The sequence below is a fragment of the Aotus nancymaae genome, unplaced genomic scaffold (genome assembly GCF_030222135.1).
Source record: "Aotus nancymaae isolate 86718 unplaced genomic scaffold, 86718_ANA_hifiasm-v0.15.2.pri h1tg000059l, whole genome shotgun sequence".
NCBI lineage: Eukaryota > Metazoa > Chordata > Mammalia > Primates > Aotidae > Aotus > Aotus nancymaae.
Window position 1 is genome coordinate 58876880 of NW_026988473.1, and position 21943 is coordinate 58898822.

At 41.7% G+C, this 21943-nt stretch overlaps 2 protein-coding genes across 3 annotated transcripts in view; one reads left to right on the plus strand and one right to left on the minus strand.

Annotated features, from left to right (window-relative positions):
- The window catches only part of XRRA1 (X-ray radiation resistance associated 1), a 103983-nt gene extending 95836 nt beyond the window's left edge, over nucleotides 1–8147 (minus strand). The window contains exons 1-2 of the mRNA XM_012469661.3: nucleotides 8026–8147; nucleotides 4546–4613 (exon numbers count right to left, since the gene is read on the minus strand). The gene's annotated coding sequence lies outside the window, so the exon portion shown is untranslated. The remainder of the gene's footprint in view (nucleotides 1–4545; nucleotides 4614–8025) is intronic.
- Nucleotides 8148–8352: 205 nt separating this feature from the next.
- SPCS2 (signal peptidase complex subunit 2) overlaps nucleotides 8353–21943 on the plus strand; it is a 28323-nt gene continuing 14732 nt past the window's right edge. For both annotated transcript variants that reach the window (XM_064365293.1, XM_064365294.1), the window contains exon 1: nucleotides 8353–8498. In XM_064365293.1, the coding sequence (XP_064221363.1) occupies nucleotides 8385–8498 (114 nt within the window). In that variant the 5' untranslated portion in view covers nucleotides 8353–8384. The remainder of the gene's footprint in view (nucleotides 8499–21943) is intronic.

Sequence of the window (21943 nt, forward strand, 5' to 3'; positions counted from 1 at the left end):
TTCATCTTGTAGGTGACTGAGAACCATGGATAATTTCTGAGCTGGACAGAGTCATAATCCAAGCTGTGCTTTAGAAAGAGAGATCTGACAAAAATAGCACTAAGTGAAAGTGGCACCCAGTGGCAACTAGGATTGCAGTTAGGGGAATATTGCAGCAACCCAGGGATGAGCTGATGAAAGTTCATGTTAGTAAACTAAAGAATTAAAAAAAAAAGATGGACAGAAAAAGGGAATGAGAAAGGAAGGGAGAGAAAAGAAAAAGAGGAGCAAGACCAATTAGAAGTATTAGCATTTAATGTGTGGACACAGTCTAGGCAACACAGTGAGACCCTGTCTCTGCAAAAAAATTAAAGAATTAGCCAACATGGTGGTATATGCCTGTGGTCCCAGCTACTTGGGAGGCTGAAGTGGGAGGATCGCTCAAGCTCAGGATGTCCAGGCTACAGTGAGCTGTGATCATGCCACTGCACTCCAGCCTGGCTGACAGAGTGAAACCCCATATTTTTTTTTTTTTTAAAAAAGGGTGGACAAAGTGGGAGAGTCCCCTGAAGGATTCAGAAAATAATTTTAGAGAAGTAGGAGAACTGGGGGGTGGACAGTGGACGCTGCCAGGTAAGCCAAGGAAAGAGAAAACTATATGAAAGAGGCAGGAAAGCCAGGCAAGGTGAGGACTGAAAATAGGCCATGAGCAAGTAGGAAGTCAGTTTTAGAAGAAAGGTGGAGTCAAAGTCAGACTTTATGTATGAAAGAGTGAATGGAAGGTGAGGGAATGCAATAAGTGAATATAAGCAAGTTTTTCAAGAAGCTTGATTGTGAAAAGGAGGAGAAAAGCAAGACAGCAGTGAGATGGAAGGTAAAGTCAAGAGATGGGTGAATATCAGGGAAGGTGCCTGAGGAACACCTACAGGGGCATGTGCTCTCTCTCAGGGTTGTGCAAATGCAGTGTCAGCACTTGGCCTCCACCCTAGTCCCAGCATTGGTAGACAGAGTCACTACAGAGAACAAATTTTGGAAGCTCACTGCATGGGTTCAGATCCTAGTTATGCCACTTACTAGCTGTGTAGCCTTGAGCAAGTCACTTTTCTATGCCTCAGCTTTTTCCTCTGTGAAATGTAGACTATAAGTTCACCTACTTCATAGGTCTGTTTTGATGATTACAAGAGAAAATGCTTGTGAAAGGACTTAGTATCTGGCACATGGCTAACTCATGCTGCTCATTTTCCATTACTCTGCTATTAACAGGATGAGAAAGGCTTGACTACATCTATAGACTGAGAAGGAGCCGGCAGGGGAGGAAAGGCTGACAATGCAGGAGAAAGATGGGCAGACCCACAGAGGCATCCCTGAGGAGGCAGGAAGAAGGGCACCCAGCACCCAAGGGTGGGGTTCCCTCACTGAGGGTGAGGGAGGCCAGGCTCCCTCGGGGACAGTTGTGATGGGGGAGAGATTTCAAATATCCTGAGTGTTCCATTTCCCTAATACCTAGAGAATAAAAAGAGCACAAAAGAAATAAGCTTTCATTTTCTATCTGCTATGGAGTGGCTCCCAGAGACTCTCCAATATCATCTTAGAGCGAGTCAGAAATTCTTTAGGGGTGTGTGTGTGTGTGTGTGTGTGTGTGTGTGTGTGTATGCACCTGTGCATGCATGTACATGAACAAAAGTTGGAAAGAGAACAGTTTTGACTCTCAGGTATGACTCAGTCTTTTCTTCATCAAATTATTATTCTCTTTAGAGAGACAGGCACAAAAATGCTTCCTCAAAGGAATGGATAGCCCTAATCACAACTGCACATACCATTTGTCATTCACAGATTCTTTGCCACAGTCTGATATCAAACCTTGCAAAAACCTACATTTTAGCCAGGACTTGCAAACACAAATGGTTACAGGAGTTGGGCAAGCTATGTGAGTGAAGAAATCTGGATGTGAGAAGAGAGTAGAAGGAGGGTGTGTGTGTGTGTGTGTGTGTGTGTGTGTGTCTGTGTGTGTGAAAGAGAGTGAGTGAGAGCACATGCTCATAGAGGCAGCAATTAGTCAGCTCTCACCAGTTGCTGCCATATAGAAATATAAGTCATTATTGCCAGATCTTCACATTTTTTTCAAGGAAAGTCTGCCGTATACATGAAATCTCCTAATTATTTGAGTGTCGGCAACTAATTTGCCATTTTAAAACAATATGCTGGCCAAACCAAACACCTGAGAACCAGATTCAACTCCAGGTTACAATTGTTTTTTCTAATTTTTTTTTTTTGACACAGCATCTCACTTTGTCACCCAGGCTGGAGTACAGTGGCACAATCACGGCTGATTATAGCCTCAACCTCCTAGGTTCAAACAATCCTCCCACCTCAGCCTCCGGAGTAGCTGGGACTACAGGCACATGCCACCATGCCTGGCTAATTTTTTGTATTTTTTGTAGGGACAGGGTTTCATCATATTGCCCAGACTGGTCTCAAACTCCTGGGCACAAGCCATCTGCCTGCCTTGGCCTCCCAAAGTACTAAGACGACAGGCATGAGCCAACACACCCAGCCTGATCTTCTATTTTCATGGTGTGGAAATTTAAACAGTGAGTCCCATTCAATTAAACAAACTCCCACTACTGGGATTTCCAAATTCAATAACATACATTTCCTTGAAATGTATGTTATGAAATGCACAGCACCACCAATGCAACCTAAACATACTAGACCCAGCTCTTCTTTTCTTATCCCATACATCTAACGGCCACTGAGTCATGACAATTTCAGCTTGGAAATACTGTTCCAATAGTCTACTTTTCTCCATCTCTACTGCTTTCATTAAATCATTCATCATCTCCCACTTAGAATACTGCAACAGTTTTCTGACTGGGTTCCCACTAAACATGAAGGCCAGATGCCTAAGCCTGATCTTGAAAGTCCTTGGAGTCCTATGTTCTAACCTTTCCAGCTCCAGTTAGTTCTACCCATTCAGGCCCAGTGTCATTTTCCACTCCCAAAACACATCATTCACACGTAGTCCTCCCTGCCTCTGTTCTTGGTGTTCCTTCAGCCTAAAATACCCTTCTTCACCTTGTTCACCTGGTTGATCTCATCCTTTATAATTCAGCTCCAAGACCACCTCAAAGATTAAGTTTCTTTAACCTTGAGCTCTTAAAATTTGTCTTTAAAGGGATCTAGCCATTTCTAAATATGTGTTGAGATAGCTTCAAGCAATTTGAGGTAGCAGAGATTGGGGAACCTGCAAGCTGCTGGCCAGGGGAAGGGAGGTCACACAAGGTATGTGAGATGAGACCACAGTATGAAGGGTCTGGGAAGAGTTCAGGGAAAAAAAGATCAATGTGGAAAGCTGGGATTGAGATGTCCCGGGAGAAGGTTTCCTGGCAGTGATAAATATTCTATGAATATAGAATGGTGTAATAGGAAGGGCAACAATTTTTAAATTTGACTCTAGTTTCTACTATCAAGCTGAGTGACGATAGGCAAATAACTTTACCTCTTTGTGCCTCAGATTTATCACATGTAAAATGAGGATAAAAATTCTGTGCCTCCGAGAATTGCAGTAAGAAATAAATCAGGTAATAATGGACAGAATGGATAGAAAAAAAGCATCTTTCTAGACTCTACCCAGATGCCAACACTTCCACAAAGCCTTCACTGAACCTGCCAGTGGAAATAACTGCTGCTTTTGCTAAGCTGTGAAGTCTTTCATCAGTATTCCTTTCATGGCCCAACCTCATAAGATTTTCAATGATCACGAAGGAGTACCTTCAATGGACTATGAATATGCAAGTCTGGAAACACATCTAATTCACTGTTTCTCTTCCACCCTTGGGACTTAGCTCATAGGAAGCATACAATAGATGTGTGAGCCAAGTGAAGGATATGATGGCACTCCTGGAACCAAGATATATATATATCTGTTACACACACACAGACACACACACACACACATATCCTCAGTTAGACTCTAAAACCTTCCTAAGAAAGGGCAATATCAATGGCAGTCATCAATTCATTCCTAACAAATCACTTGGCATATAACAGATTCCATAAATATTTGTAGAATAAATGAATGAATGCTGGTACATCCTGTGGTCCAACACAGGGCACTGTGAGTTTTCTGATCCCTGATCTTCCCTGCAAAGCATTGGAGGCTCTTCTTATGTGTTCCTACAACAGTCCATACTTTGCCTAGTATAGTACTTATCACTTTATTATAGTTGTTTGCTCCCCTCATCAACTTCTCACCTGCTGTGGGGCCTATAATCACCTTATTCACCTATGTAATCCCAGAATGTAGCACAGAGCCTACAACTCACTAAAAATATGTTGGGAAGATTAATAGATAGATGGATGGATAGGGACAAATTTATATTCAGTCAATATGTCTTTCAGGAACTCTCTCGCACAAGACCAATCACACACATCTGCTAGAGAGGTGAATGAAGGAATGAATGAGTAAATTGCTGGTTGGAAAATGTTAGATATGATAGCTGTTGGAAAAGCCTTCAGTAACTCACAGAATATGGTGACCTGGCTTCAGGTTGGCAGAGTACTTACTTGATCTTTGACTTTGAGAATGGCCCCTTGACTTCCTTTTTTTTGTGTTTCTTCACTTGTTTCTTTGCCTGTAAAATAAATATTATATTCCTTCTTAGCATGCTATTCAGAGCTCTTGAATTTTCTCATTAATTATATTCTACTTGAGCCTTCTGCTCCAAAATTTGTCTTGCCTTTAGTCCTTGCCTGTAAAACTAAAGATTCAAGAAATAGATATAGATACAGAGATGGAGATAAAGACAAACATAGATGGAAAGGTGGTATAGGAGAATGTAATTATGATAATGGGGTATGGCTGGAGTGCTTAAATAAGACACATGAAGTACAAATCTGAAAGGAAGGGATTGTTTACATGATTATTTATACAAAATTAATTTCTGCCAGACAAAAATAGCAAAGTCAAAGTTGAAAGATAAGTCACAGTCTGGGAAAAGTATTTGCCATGCATATAATACAAAACATGACTCACATTCAAGCTTGTAGGAGGCACACAGACCTGGATGCATGTAGAAATTCCAGTCCCCTATTAGGAATATTAGGTGAGAAGGTGTGGATCTACAACTAATGGGCCAAGAAGGGCACATAACCCCTAGGTCACATTATCTAAGACAAGTATAAACTTTACATGGTAGAAAAAAAGGTCAAAGTTGCAGGCTTGGAGGCTGACTGCCTGATTAGTTTAGTTACCTCTGGTCTCTATCTCAAACTTGACACCACCAATACCAATCTGACTGTAGTGCTTCCTCCAAAACAAACATTCTCCCTTTCTCCCACACCCGCCCCACACAACACACACATGCAGTAATGCACATATTTGCTTGTTCCATTCCTTTGGCCTATCACATTTCTGCCCTTCTTCCTTGCCCGGTTACATACAGATTAGCTTTCCTGTATCTCCCTCTCCTCAGGTTGACCCTCCTGAAGCCCACTTCTTTTTTTTTTTTTTTCTTGAGACAAGTTTTTACTCTGTCACCCAGACTGGAGTGCAGTGGCATGATCTCAGCTCTCTGCAACCTCCACCTCTCAGACTCAAACAATCCTCCCACCTCAGCCTCCCAAGTAGCTGAGACCACAGATACGTGCTACCATGCCCAGCTAAATTTCTGTATTGTTGATAGAGACTGGGTTTCACCATGTTGCCCAGGCTGCCGCAAACTCCTGAGCTCAGGCAATCTGCCCAACTTGACCTCCTAAAGTGTTGGGATGCAGGTGTGAGCCCCCTTACCTAGCCATCAAGCCCACTTCTTAATGGAGGCACTAATACGGTTAGGCTTTGTGTACCCACCCAAATCTCATCTTGAATTGTAATCCCCATAATCCCCATGTGTTGAGGGAGAAACTTGGTAGGAGGTGATTGGATCACGGAGGTGGTGTCCCCCATGCTGTCCTCATGATAGTGAGTGAGTTCTTATGAGCTCTGATGGTTTTATGTGTCTGACAGTTCCTCCTTCACACTCTTGCTCTCTCTTGCCTGCTGCCATGTAAGACTTGCCTCTTCCTCTTCTGCCATGATTGTAAATTTCCTGAGGCCTCTTCAGCCATGTGGAACTGTGAGTCAATTAAACCTCTTTCTTTTATAAATTACTCAGTCTTGGGCAGTTCTTTATAGAAGTGTGAAAACAGACTAATACAGGCACTATACCATACCATATTATAATGCCTCTTCTTTGTCTGTTCCCCACCTCACCAGGCTGTGAGTGTCGCCAAGGTCAGGTCAGGCCTGGGTCCTACTTATCTCTCTATACTGCATCTCATACAGAACCTGGCCTACTGAAGGAAGAGTCTCAATGAGCGTTAATTGAACTAACCCAACCCATGAACAAAATGCAATAGAAGCACTTCATGTCGTCTGTGAAGAAAGAAGCAGTGAGTATCAGGGATAGTTTCACAGTGTAGGTGACATTAGAGCTGGAACTTGAAAGAGGGGTAGTTGGCCTGGCACAGTGGCTCATGACTGTAATCCCAGCACTTTGGGAGGCTGAGACGGACTATCACTTGAGGTCAAGAGTTCAAGACTAGCCTGTCCAACTTGGCAAAATCCTGTCTCTACCAAAAATATAAAAACTAATCAGGCATGGTGGTGTGCGCCTGTAGTCCCAGCTACAGGGACTACAGCTTGGGAGGCTGAGGCATGAGAACTGCTTGAACCCAGGAGGCAGAGGTTGCAGTGAGCCAAGATCTGACCACTGCACTCCAGCCTGGGCGACAGAGTGAGACTCTCTCTGAAAAAAAGGTGGGCGGGTCGGGGGCGGGGCAGGAACTAGGGCAATGCTATATCATCTTATTGAAAAATGAGAAGTTGTAAAAGATAAACAGCAACAACAAGCTACAGGGGCATCTGACTAGAGTGTCCATGGATGGCTTCACAGAGGTAATGAAATCTTACCTGATGTTATTGTTATTTAGTGATAATTATTTTCTTTTTAGTGATAATTTAGCTATTTAGCGATAATTATTTTCTTTTCTTTCTGATCTGGGCTCACTGTAACCTCTGCCTCCTGTGATCAATCAATTTTCTTGCCTCAGCCTCCCAAGTAGCTGAGATTACAGGCACCACAACCACGCCCAGCTAATTTTTGTACTTTTAGTAGAGATGAGGTTTTACCATGTTGGCCAGGCTGGTGAACGCCTGACCTTAAGTGATCCGCCTGCCTCGGCCTCCCAAAATGCTGAGATTACAAACATGAGCCACCACACCTGGCTGTGATAATTATTTTCACATGAATTTTAGCTTTGCCAAGACAACTTTTTGTCTCTTTTATTCATGGATATATCTCTGGTGACTAGAAAGGGCCTGCGACATAGTAAGCAACTCAATAATATTTGTTTAATTATTTAGACACTTATGGGGGCTATACGGGAATTTAAAAACACTTAACATAATGTAATAGAGCATAGTATAATACAATGCTCTGTCATGATAGAGCATATTGGATAACTCTGTCATGGAGTAGGAGTTCCACCAGAATAGTGACCAGGTCTATCTTGATCCCCTGTATCCGTTAGTACAATATTGGTGCTCAGTATATATATGTGAAAAAATTTATATTTATTAACTAAAATCTAGAATACTATTACATCCTAGAACCGTAAAAGCAGTGTCAGAAGGGACACATATTGGTTTTGGTTTTTTTTTTAACATCGGCTTGAAAACGGAGTTCAGATACATGCTATCTGGCCTTGGGTAGGTTCTTTAGTTTCCTCATCTAACAGGGCTGTTGTGGAACGCAGTGAGAGAGAGGATGGCTGGAAGTGCACATAGGATACTGCCTGGCAGACAGTAGGCACTCAGTAAATGTGAGTTCTCCGTAACACGAAAGCATTACTAACCGCTAAAATGACAGCTGCTTGAGAGAATAATCGGTAAGTGCCATAACCAGTCTAGAAAAGGATGAAGGACGAGCTCCTCCCCAACCCTTTGGAAACTCCACTTCTGGGCCGGAGAAAGACTCGAACTCGAAAACTAGTTTTCAGTCGCACCTGCCTCCGGCGTCGCTGCCGCCTCCGAGGGGTCCGCGGAGGCGACGTCCCAGTCAGGAGGGATGAGCGCCTGCGAGCCTCCCGGAGATCTCGGAGCCGCTCCACGGTGGTACTTGCCACGACCTTTCACATCCCTTAGTAACCGCTACGCGGTGACTGACAGTGTTAGGCGGCTACTGGTGGCCGGGGCGTCTAACCACAAGTCCCAACACGCTCCGCGGCCACGTCCGCTGACTACCTCGCGTCAGCAAGCCCCAAACTACGGATCCCGATAGACTCTGCGCGGCGCGTCACACCGTCAGCTTCAGCCAATCGGCTTCGGACAAGTCGGAGGGGAGGGAGACGCAGAGGCGGACAAGATGGCGGCGGCAGCTGCACAGGGCGGGAGAAGCGGTGGTAGCGGAGGCAGTAGTGGGGCTGGCGGTGGTTCCAGCTGCGGGACAGGTATTGGCCGTAGTGGCTTGTTGGATAAGGTGAGGAGCCGGTTCTTGGGAACAGTCGGATCCTGGGGAGGCCTGGGAGGCGGCGAGCCCACCTTCCCATCCCCGTCTCCCTTATTTTCTGCGGTCTTTTGAGGGGATCCCTTGTGTGACCACCATGAGAACCCTACGCACGCTTGTTTGTAGCATGCCCTCATCACACTTCAAACCTGGACCCTCTCCTCTTTAGGACTTCTTTCCTTCTCGCAAATGTTCTGGTCCTGGCCACTACGGCTTTTTCAGTAATTTTATTCTTCCATACTTCATCGTGTCCATCGCTTTTATGGGGTGCTGGGTGCACTGTTGCCTGTGCCCATTTCACGGACACAGAAAACCGAAGCCCAAAGATTAAAGAATCAGTATCCCCCAAACTCCCTACCACCATCACCCTTGCGTGCTGCTACAGATTCTAAAGTGTTGACTCTTCATACTGGGCTGACAGGAAGCCTTTAAGATTTTTCTTTTTTTCTTGTTTTTCCCCTGCCCTCTCCTGTCTTCCCTCCACCTCCCTGTTTGCCACCAAGTGCACTCCTGCCCGCTCACTCTAGCCCCTTTCCTGCTCTGCTCATTCATTTTTTTTTTAACTGTAGTTCTAGCAACAAGGGCTTAAAAGAAAAGAAAAAAAAGGAAAACTGTCCCTGGGTTGGCCCTTCTTGCTCTTTGCACAGCATCTTGGAAGAAACAGTTGCATGGAGAACTTCATCCTGTTGTTGGTTTTGCCTCTAACTAGCTTTGTGACCTTGAAATATGCTTGCTGCCTCTGTATCTGTTTTCTCAGCTGCAAAGTAAGAGATTTAGCCTTAAAATGAGGGACTTAATCCTAAATTCCCTTCCAGTTCTCTCATTGTAGGGCCCTGGGCTGGTTTGATGAGAATTGTTAAGCATGGTGTCTTTAATGTAGTAAACAGGATTTTTGACTTTAATTGAAAACAACTTTCAGACTTTCCTATGCATAACACATGGTAGGTGCTTAAGAAATGAATACATGATTATGCTGAGGCGGTCAGATCCAGATCTTTTTACTTGTCTTTTTGAGTGTCATTGGTTTTGAAAGACATGGTTCTCACAGTCTTCTCTTGTGGGAGGGGTCTCACTCCGTTGCCCAGAATGTATCTCAGTTCACTGCAGCCTTGAACTCCTGGGCCCTGGTGATCTTCCCACCCCAGCCTCCGGAGTAGCTGGGACTACAGATGTGCACCACCACGCCTGGCTACTTTTTTTGCTTTTAACTTTTCTGTAGAGTCAGGGTCTTACTGTGTTGCCCTGGCTGGTCTCAAATTCCTTGCCTCAAGTGATCCTCCTACCTCGGCTCCCCAAAGTGCTGGGTTACAGGCATGAGTCACCATGCACCTGGCCTCACACTCAAACCTCAAGATACAGAAACATATTCTGGAGGTTGGGATGGTAAATTGCTTCAAGACCTGTGAGAGTATGGGGGTGTTGATGGTCATTTGTGTACACAGATCCTTTGGAAAGCCTGTGCTTACCTTCCCCACTGACTGCTCTTGCTCTTCTTTCCACTTGGATTTTCATCAGCAAACATTAAGCATGGGCATTCTACTAAGGCAGTATGGAATACTATTATTATAGAATAGTATATGGCAACATTGTGTTATTGAAAGAACCCGGATTTGGGGATCATAAGATTTCAGCTTTGAAGTATTTCTGCTACTTGCAAACAGTATGAAGACTGGCAAGTCAATTAACCTTTCTTCATTTGGAATTTTAGGATCTCTGGCACCTATATCACAGGGTTTTGGGGAAAACCAAATAAGATATTACACATTAATGATCTCCCTTACCTGTAGTGACCAGTACAAATATGTAATGGTGGAGGAAGAATCCTGCTGTCAGAGAGCACTCAGAATAGCTGAATATAGGAGATGGGGTAATTAAACTTATTTGAGGAACTATATGGTATATTCAAGTGTGTACTTTTTACAGAAGTTCAAATGAGATAGAGTGATCCCTGAGATCTTATTGATAAGAGTGAGAGTCTCAAGGAAAGGCCTCATTTCTGAGAGTGGAGCTGGCACCTTATTTGGGGGGAGAAAGAGAGGAAAGACATGTCAGCTAAAAAAGTCTCCGTGAGTAAAGGTACACAGATGTGATGGTGCTTAATGTTTCTCAGGTATTGAGTTGACTAGAAGGCTCTCTAAAGGAGCTGTAGTGACAAGTAGATAGAATCCAGTTAGGGAGGTCATGGATTACCTGAAGTGGGTCAAGAAAGCTGTTGAAGGGTTTTGAGACTGTAAAGTGGTTTTTAGGAAAGCAGATGGTTTGGAGACATAGAAAGTAGAAGCCTTCTTAATAAGGCCATATACACAGTAGTGAATATATATATTGAAAAGAGACAAGTTTGAATTGTAGTGCAGCATGTTAATTAGGTTGGTGCAAAAGTAGTTGTGGTGTTTGCCATCAAAAGTAATGGCAGGAACCGTGATAACTTTTGCACCAACCTAATAAAAGCCACATGACCTTGGATAAGTTGTGTGATATTACTGAATTTAAATTTCCTTATGTAAATACTGTGGACATTCATACGTATTATAGGCTTGTTGTAAGGATCAAATTGTTTAGTGCTGGTAAATGCTTTTTGAGTTTTTTTGTTTTATTTTCTCTGCCCTTTTTATTTTATTATTATTATTATTATTTGTAGAGACAAGGTCTCACTATGTTGCCCAGGCTAGTCTTGAACTCCTGGCCTCAAGTGATTGCCCCACCTCAGCCTCCCAAAGTACTGGGATTACATTCATGAGCCACCACACCTAGCTCTTCTCTGTCCTTTGGAATCTACTAGAAGTAAATGTTCTTTGTAAAGGGCAGTCTGTTATAAAAATAGAATGACAAGGTGATGAGAACCTCAACATGAGTAGCAGAAATAGATAAAAGGGCTCACAAAAGAGTGCTTGGAAGATTTAACCAATAAGTGGGGACAGAAGAGACAGAATAGTCAAGAGCTGCTTGAGTGCTTTTTCTTGGAAAACTTGATTTCAGCCTTACATTGAACTGTTTCCTCTCTGAATTCCTCTAGCACTTACTCTTCACATGAGAATTAAGCTGTCACTTAATATGACATACTGTTTTGTATTATTTCACCAATTCGTATTTGTCTGTTTTCCTGTGACTGCTTCTCTGTAGTGATCAACACAGAATAAGTACTTTTAGCATTGACTTTTGCAGAGAAAAAACTTGGGATCTGCCACCTCAATCTTCAGAAACAGCTTTAGAGGATGGTGCCTCTAATTGTTTGAAGACTAAGAGTACTGTGGGAGAGAACTTGGGGAAAAAATGTTATTCTCAGTGGAGCAGGATCTGAAAGAGTAGAGAGGCTTTTGCTCTATGGGAGTGAGAAGCTGTTACCTATAATATAATTTCTTTTTTTTTTTTCGCCTGGGCTGGAGTGCAGTGTTGCAGTCTCACTCACTGCAACCTCCGCCTCCCAGGTTCAAGCAGTTCTCCTGCCTCAGCCTCCTGAGTAGCTGGGATTATAGGCATGTGCCACCATGTCTGGCTAATTTTTGTATATTTAGTAGAGATGGGATTTAACCATGTTGGCCAGGCTAGTCTCGAACTCCTGACGTCAGGTGATCCAACCGCCTTGGCCTCCCAAAATGCGGGATTTACAGGCATGTGCCACTGTACCCAACCTAATACAATTTCTTTAATTTGTTGTATCTTGATTTGGGAGGGGAGGGTTTTTATTTTATTTCTACAGCTGTAGTTTCACTTGCGGTAAAGAAATGTAATAAAAGCTTCCCCTAAGCAGATGTGAATTTCTACTCTTATGAAACTGACTTTAAGAACACTGCAATTCTTGTTTCCTGATTTTAAAAATAAGTATGCAAATATAATCTTTCCGCCTCCATCACAGAATGACTTGACTTAGATCATTGCACGCTATTTTGCCCCAAATACATCAAAGCATTTTGTTCTGCCTGGCAGTTATAAAGAAAAGCTGCTTGCTTAATTTGTTTTGGCTATTAAAGTTTATATGTGGTGTTAAACCATGCTTTCCAAAAGCTATTATCTAGACCCTTTTAGCCTTATACCTGGATTTCTGTCTCTTGGCTGGCCTGTCAGCCTGATCTTAAAGCACAACTTTTATGTCTTAGTTGGGAACATGAGATTGGGAGCTAGGCTGTCTGGCTGGCTTTGAATTATGTGGTTCTGTCACTTACGAGTTGTGTGTTCTTGGGCAAGTTAATACATCTCTTTGTATCTCAGTTTCCTCACTTGTAAAATGGGGTAATATTTACCTTAGAAGGTAGTATCTGGCACATAGTAAACACTTAACAAAATATATACAGTTACATATATATATATAGAGAGAGAGAGAGCTATATATACATAGTTACATATATATGCAGCTGACTGTAACATATATATATATATATATATATATGTAGCTGGCTATTCTGGGCTTCAGCTTCCTTAGGTAAATATTTTTTAGAACATGTTGTGAAATTAGTTTACATCAAACTCCTTTGAGTATTAAGTTAAATCTAACAGATTTTTGGACCTTTTCTTAGGCCTGAATCAGATTCTCTGGAGTTAGGGCCTGGATATCTGCATTTTTTCACACATCTCTATTACGTTTGCATTTTAACAGTTACCTCCGTGTTGAGGACTACTGGCTTAAATGATTTTTTTTAAGTCTCTTCTGGTTCTGACATTTTAAGGTTTTTGTTTTGTTTTCAAAAAGCTATTCTGCTTAATCAGTAGATTTCTTTAAAATGTTTATAATGAAGAGACCTTGAAACTCATCTGATATTTCAAGCTCATTTGGTAGACATGGACACAGTTGGAGAGGGGAAGGCAAAGCAACTTGCGCCAGACCATACAGTGACTTAGTTAACACAGAACCTGGCTCTTTCCTTACTCAGTACATTGCTTCCCATCCGTATGCTAGCTAAGGTGCTAGCTAATGTAGTAGTGAGATGAGCATCTGTTGTGAGGTAGAAGACCTAGGCTGCAGTCTTCCTTGGCTTTGTCACCTACCAACCATATGTCCTTAGGTATCTCCTCTTTTACTCTACTGGAAGGTATCTTAGCTTGCCACACTTCCAGGTGATATGCTTGTGCCTTGTTACCTACCTCTGACAAAGAAGATGAACGGTTTTATGACATTAGTATAATTGTTTGTGTTTGTTCAATGAAACAAGGTGCTGGCCTTTTAACACTGTTTTGCAAACTGAACTTTATTAGCATCTCAAAACTCATTATTTTTTATTTCCTCAAAATGAAAAAGGCCACTTTCCATTGTATAACCTTGTGTGTGTCAAAGGCCACTATCAAGAAAGTGAAAAAAGACAATCCACAGAATGAGAGAAAACATTTTCAAATCATGTATCTGATAGGGGTCTAGCATATAGACTATATAAACAGTTTTACAACTCAATAATAAAAAGACAGCAACCTAGTTTTTAAAAGGGCAAAAGATGTAAACAGACATTTCTCTGTAGAAGATACATGAATAGCCCGTAGCACGTGGAAAGATGGGCAACATCATCAGTCATTAGAGAAATGCAAAGTAAAACCACAAAGAGAAACCACTCCACATCCACTAAGATTGCTATAATAAAGGAAAAAAAGGAAAATAACTTGTTTCGGTGAGAATATGGAGAAATCAGAATATTCATATATTGCTGACAGGCATGTAAAATGTGGTGGCACTCTTGGAAACAGTTTGACAGTTCCTCAGAAAATTCAACATAAAGTTACCATATGACCCAGCAATTCCACTTCTAGGTGTATACCCAAGGGAACTGAAAATGTATGTCCACAGGAAAACTTGGCATACAAATGTTCATAGCACAGTTATCATAATGGCCTAAAGGTAGAAACAACCAAAATGTCTGTCAGCTGATGAATGGATAAATAAAATGTGATACATCTATACAATGGAATATAAGTCGACCATTAGAGAGAATGAAGTATTGATACATACTACAATAGGGATGAATCTTGAAAATGTGCTAAGTGAAAGAAGCCAATCACAAAAGGCCATGTATAATATGACTGCATAAAATGTCCAGAATAGGCAAATCCATAGAGACAGAAAGTAGATTGTTAGCTGCCGGGGTTAGGGGATACGAATAAGATGTAACTGCTAATGGGTATGGAGTTTCTTTTTGAGGGTATGCATATATTGTAGAATTAGATAGTGGTGGCGGTTGTATAACCTTATGAGTATACTAAGAACCACTGAATTGACATATTTTTAAGTAGTGAATTTTATGGTGTGTGAACTATATTGAAATTTTAGAAACTTACTTTTGTCTTTCCATTCATGGACTAACCCTTAAAGTTTCAAATTACTTTTTTATTTAAGTGTATATTGTGTTACACAGTGGTATCACAGATACTGATTAATACTCTTACTTTAATTACTAATTAAAGGACTCACTAAAAAAAAAAAAGAAAAAAATTGGGCCCAGGTCCCTTTTTCAGCCGTTGCCAGCACTATTTCTCTGCTCTGATCTCCATCTTATCAAACTTTTTTTTTTTTGAGACGGAGTTTTGCTCTTATTGCCCAGGGTGGAGTGCAATGGCACGATCTTGGCTCACCGCAACCTCCGCCTCCCAGGTTCAAGCAGTTCTCCTGCCTCAGCCTCCTGAGTAGCTGGTATTACAGGCATGCGCCACCACGCCTGGCTAATTTTGTATTTGCAGTAGAAATGGGGTTTCTCCGTGTTGGTCAGACTGGTCTCGAACTCCTGACCTCAGATGATCCACCCGCCTTGGCCTCCCAAAGTGCTGGGACTATAGGCGTAAACCACCATGCCCAGCCTTTATCAAATTTCAGTAGTAGTTTTTTATATTGCGTAGCCTTTCAGTAGCATTTGACTTATTGGTCACTTCTTTCTTCTTGAAATATTTTCTTTATTTGGCTTCTAGGACACCACTTGCCCCCAGTTTTCCTCCTCCTTCAACTAGTCTCTGTTGTCTTCATTGTTCTTTGGTCTTCTTCCTGACCTGTATAAATATTGCCAGTCCCTGAGCTCTTATCCCAGGCCCTCTCCTCTGTCTATGCTCATCCTAAGGTGAGGTGATACCCAATGTCATGGCTTAAATAACTTGTAGAAGTTGCTGATTTCCACATTTATATTCTCTACCTGGACCTCTCCTATAAGCCCCAGACTTTTATGTCTAGCTGCCTACTTGTCATCTCCACTTACATGTCTAATACATATATCAGGCATGAATAGCTGGAGCCAATCTCTTGATTTCTGCTTACCCCTCAAAGTGTTTCTCTCCCATTCTTCCTCATTTCAGTTTGACGCCTCCATTCATCTAATTTATTGAAACAAAAACCTGAGAGTTACCCTTGATTCTTCCTTTTGCCTCGTATTCCATATTCTTCCCATCATTGTATTTTCCTGGCTGTACATCCAGAATCTGACCACTCTTACCTAGACAGCTGTAGTACCCCTTTCAACTGGTCTTCCATTTTCTGTGCTTGGCTTCCTTACATTTTGTTCTCCACACAGCAGCCAGACTGGTCTTTTAAAACATAGATCACCCACTCTTCTGCTGAAATCTCTCTAGTAACTTCCCACCTCAGCTCAAATCCAAACCCCTAATTGTGGCCTATTTTGTAGCCCCTAAATGTCCTTGATCCTGCCTGTTTCTGTCACCCTCACCTGTCAGTTTCTACTTTAGTCATTATACTCTGGAAACCCTGGCTTTTCTGCTGTTCCTTAAACATGTTAAGCTTGGGGGCTTTTGGTGTTCTGTTTTTCTGTTTTCACTGGGACGCTCCCTATTTTCTCATGGGTTATTCCTTTATTCAACTCTGCTCAGATGTTAACTGTTTGCCCTCAGTGTCTTTTAATCTTTTTAAAAAACTCTATTGCATTTTTCTGTATAATATTTTTTACAACCTGGATTTATATGCATATTTATTTACTTATTCTTTATCTCGCATAAAAGAAGAAGCTCCTTGAGTGCAGAATTTATCTTGTTTATGACTATATCCCTAGTGACTACAGTAGTGCTTGGTACATAGCAAGCACCCACTCAATATTAATTTAAAGAAAATAAAGAATTACAATTGCCAAAAAGGTTGTGTTTTAAGAGTCTCGTTCTGTCACCAGGCACCAGGCTGGAGTGCAGTGGCGGGATGTCGACTTGCTACCACCTCCGCCTCCCGGGTTCAAGCAATTCTCCTGCTTCAGCCTCCCGAGTAGCTGGAACTACAGGTGCACACCACCATGCCCAGCTAATTTTTGTAATTTTTAGTAGAGACAGGGTTTCACCATGTTGGCCAGGATGGTCTTGATCTCTTGACCTCATGATCTGCCCACCTCAGCCTCCCAAAGTGCTGGGATTACAGGCGTGAGCCACCGCGCCCGGCCCCGTGTTTTAAAATATTATTTTTTTTCTTTTAAAAGATTGTCCAACACTGGAATGAACCGCTATTGAGAGACTTGGCAGTTTCCTTAAAAAGAAAAAAAAAAAAAAAAAACAGAAAAGTCATATAACAGTTAATGCTTTTCCAGGCAGTAGGAAATGGATTTCAGATGAAACAGCTGTATACTCCTATCCCTGAATTTGCACTCAGCTGGATTTTTTGGAACTGATTGCATGTAATTCTTAAATGGAGTATGTGAACTGCCACCTCTCTAGAATAAGGACTCATTTCACATCTGTATCAACGTAGTACATTCCCAGCCAGTCTTTGTACCTTGACAACATCCCTCTCTCTCTCATCCCTCCCCAGTCAGTTTTGCTGCAGATTGATTTTCCTGAGATTAGGTAACATTTTATCCAAAATCTTTTTTGCAGATCCTTAAACCTGTAATGTGCCCTTACTCTAAGCTATTTTCAGCCTTAGAGCTCACACTCACTGGATTCAGTGGTGGGATGTTTAAGTCTTGGGTCTACTGACTGGCCTGGCCCTCAAAGAACTGCGGTCATGTAGGCTTCTCTATTCTTGGGCCAGGTTGATTTAGAAGCTGTCACTGCTAAGTACAGTTTGTGGTGCAGTAGAGAAGGCAGTGTAGAATCTAAGAATCAGTTTCTCTGGGGTTGTCACTAATGTTCATGCTCATAATTTAATCAACACATGGTAATTTCCTTCTAACTCCAGTGATGAATGCAGTCAGTAATAAGCACTGTTAAGCCAGTAATTTTCTTTGCAGTATATCTTGGCCATTTTTATAAAAAGTAGATTGAAATTGAAGCTTCAGTGTGTTGCTAAGAGCATAATCTCTTTGAGATATCATGTTTTTGCTGAATTGGGATCTAAATTAGATGACAGTGCACATTCTTCAGATAGACCTCATTTTCTCCCCAAACTGAACATTTTCTTTTCTTGCTAAATATGGGGGTGGGTATGGGTACATATATATTTCCAACTGAAATTGTAATCTCAGCTTCTGAGTTTGCCATTAGTTTTTTATTACCTTCTTATTTTAGTTTAGAACTCCACATATGCAAATGGGTATTTATCCTCTTCCCTCCTGTATTCCTTCTCTTGGAAAATGACATGATGGCTCAAACAAGTCATCCAAGCCCTAATTCTAGCAGGTAGTCATCTCTCTCTCTCTCTCTTCTCTTTCATGTTCCTTATAACTAGTCTGTTACTAAGTCCTGCCAATTCTACCTCAGAAATACTCCCTTTCAATCCCCCTGCTGCTGCTTTATTGAGCGATGAGGCTCTGCACTTACATCAGGCCCCATCTGCATCTCTATCTCCAGTGTTACTCCTCTCCAGATATCTGCCAGGTTGCCACTAAAGTGACTTAAGAAAAAAAAAAACAACTTAAATTTGATTGTTATTCTCTTGCTTAAAATTCTCTCCATTGCCTGCTTTAGAATAAAATTCAAGTTCTTTAGCCTAATAACTAGGAAATGGTTTCTCTCGGATGCCTCATCTCCTACTACTTTCCCCCATTGCAGCTTCTGTCTACTTTCTAAACTGGGATAAAGGAGAGAAAAAGTTTATTTTTCTTAGAGCCATGTCAGTTCTGTCTAATTCAGAACATGGTCACCATTGACACCACTCTCATCCCTGGTAATTCTTCATCTCTCTAGTGTGAACTGAGGGATCCCTTGAGTCTTATTGTCAGGCTAAGGAACTTTATGAAGCAATTCACTGAGGTCTTTTATATCACGCATAACTTCTGTTTTTAGTGATTAATAACTTCTGTTATTAAAATTGAAGGTATTCATGTTGTTATGTCATACTCAAAACATTTGTTTTGCTGGACATATCCTAATGACCAAGGATTTTGTCCGTTTGTTTTTTTTTTTTTGAGATAGAGTCTCACTCTTGTCCTGGCTGGAGTGCAGTGGCACAATCATGGCTTACTGCAGCCTAGACCTCTCGGACTTAAGCCATCCTCCTGCCTCAGTCTCCCAAGTAGTTGGGGCTCTAGATGGGCACCACCACGCCCGGCTAATTTTTTATACTAAATTTTTTTGTAGAGGTGGGTTCTTGCTATGTTGCCCAGGCTGGTCTCAGACTCCTGAATTCAAGTGATCTTTACATCTTAGCCTCCCAAAGTGCTGAAGTTATAAGCATGAGCCACTGCACCTGGCCTATTTTGTCCTTTTTTTGATCCCACCCTATCTCTTTAAGTCTGGTGATGCATGGGGAACAGAAGGCTGTATTCCCCCAAATGACTTAATTTGGAAAATACCTTCCTGCACTGACTACATAGCCTTCAAACCTGAGTTGTGTTTAACATCCTTCCTAAGCACTTACGGCGTTCATGATGCCATACCTGCAGTGAAATGTGTTTGTAGAACTTTTTATTATTCAAATGTGCAGTGGAGAAACATAACTGAAATGAGTCTTTGTAATGTTCTATTAAAGCCATCAAATGCCTATTTTCTTTGAACTGGTTAGCCAGCCAGCTCTGGCATCAGGTACGTTAGTTTGATAAAAGTTGTCTTTATCTTGGCCGAATGTGGTGGCACTTTGGAGGCTGAGGTAGGTGGATCACTTGAGGCCAGGAGTTCGAGACTAGCCTGGCCAACATCGTGAAACCCCAACTCTATTAAAAAATACAAAAATTAGCCAGGTGTGATGACACATGCCTATAATCCCAGCTACTCAGGAGGCTGAGGTTGAGAATTTCTTGAACCCAGGAGGCGGAGGTTGCAGTGAGTCAAGATCACACCACTGCACTCCACCAGCCTAGGCGACAGAGCAAGACTCTGTCTACAAACAAACAAACAAACAAACAAACAAACAGTTGTCTTTATCTCTTCAGTGGGTGGTGTAGGGGACTAATTTCTTTAAAATAGTACTTTTGAGCTCTGTTTTCAGCCAAATTGCAGTTGGTTTTAAATTGAGGGGGGAGGTTCAACATTTTTGATACCCTGTGGGTTTTGTGGTCCTATTCAAGATTAAAATTTTTTTTTTTTTTTTAGGTTTCTTAAATGTTATTAACTAGAGCTTGTTAGGAATCAAGATAAATTGTATAGCTATCACTTCAGGGATCTCTTTGCTTCCTGTTCTTTTGTGTTTTTGATGGCTAATAATTTCTTTCCTTGCACTTCATGGGAAGGCATTGTAGAATAGTGAGAGAGCATAAGTTTTGAAGTCATAAAAACCTGATTGAGTCCTGGCTTTACCACTTTCTACCTTTCACCTTTGGCAAGTTTTTTAAACCCCTAGTATTATCTGTAAAAGGAGGATTTTAACTGTTCTTACCTTGTAGGGTTATTGTGGGGATTATGCACATGTTAGGCATTGAGGAAATGGTGGCTATATTTATACCTTCTGTCTGCCCTCCATCCCTTGAAGAAATTCTGTGAATAAGAACCAAGTGAGATCATTCTGACCGTGTCTACATTTGCTAAACTTAAACTGCAGAGTAACATTTTAGAAATCTCTTTCTTCCCTTTTTTTCTTTATAAGGCTTTAGACATTTAAAAAAATTAAAAAAGCTATTGACAGTATATTGTATTCCAGTCTCTGAGAATACGAAAGTGTGTAGTCCCTGTTACCTAATGAGGGAGATAATACATACAGTCAGGTAACCATGATGCAGTGTGTTATATACTTTCATATAATTAATAGCGACAGCAATAGCTAATTTTTATTAAGTGCTTGCTAGGTACCAGGCACTGTGCACTGTGCTGTGTTTTGTAATTATACTTTTTATTTCTCATACCAACCTGTGAAATAGGCACTTTCGCCATCTTCATTTTACAATTGAGCAAACTAATAAGGCTTTAGAGAGGTTAAATTATTTGCCCAATGCCTTCCAGTATTAAGTGGAAAAGTGAGGATAAGAATGCAAGTAGCCTGACTCCATTCTCCCTTGGATAATAACAACTCACCTTGTTGGGTAAGGAAAAAAAAAGCATTTGCCTATATACATTTGTATTTAGTCTAAATTCAGTCAGCTTGATTTTTTTTTGTTTTTTGGTTTTGAGACAGGGTCTTCCTCTGTCACCCAGGCTGGAGTGCAGTGGCGCCATCTTGGCTCCCTGCAACCTTCACCTCCCAGGTTCAAGCACTTCTCCTGCCTAGCTAGGATTACAGGTGTGCACCACCACACCTGGCTAAGTTTTGTACTTTTAGGAGAGACGGGGTTTCACAATGTTGGCCAGACTGGTCTGGAACTCCTGACCTCAAATGATCCACCTGCCTCCACCTCCCAAAGTGCTGGGGTTATAGGTGTGAGCCACCACGCCTGACCAAAATCCAGTCAGCTTGTGATTGGAGGTACAGTACACCTTTGAGAATAAGGCCACAGTCTGCCTTGGGATTGAATTCAGGGATTAAGGCAAGTAAAAATAAGTTTGTCACTGAAGAAGAGATGAGTTTTTTAGGTTTTTGTTTTCTTTCTTTGTTTTTTGAGATGGAGTCTTGCACTGTTGCCCGGGCTGGAGTGCAATGGCATGATCTCGGCTCCCTGCAACCTCTGCCTCCCGGGTTCAGTCGATTTTCCTGCCTCAGCTGGGATACAGGTACACACCACCATACCCGGCTAATTTTTTGTATTTTTAGTACAGACGGGATTTCACTATGTTGGCCAGATTGGTTTTGAACTCCTGACCTTGTTTCTTGATCCACCCGCCTCGGCCTCCCAAAGTGCTGGAATGGCAGGCGTGAGCCACCGCACCTGACCAGAAGAGACGGTTTGATAATGAGCCATGTATTTGTCCTGTAGCCCTAAAGAATTTTGTTGACTTGTCATTTACTAGATGTGTGGCACTTAACATCTTTGAACTCTAGTTTTCTAATCTGAAGGACATTGGTTTCTGGATTGAGGGTCTGCTTAGTGCTGCAATAAAAATATGAGTGTCTACAGTTTTACAGTGAGTGAAAATTGACCTGTGTAAGGGATATCATCTTGAAATTTTAGATACTGGCAACATACAGAATAAGTTTCTCTAGATTTCCAGAAGGAACGGTGTTCAACATAAATCACATCACTTATACAGACAGTTGAGGCACAGTGAGCCACTCTTAT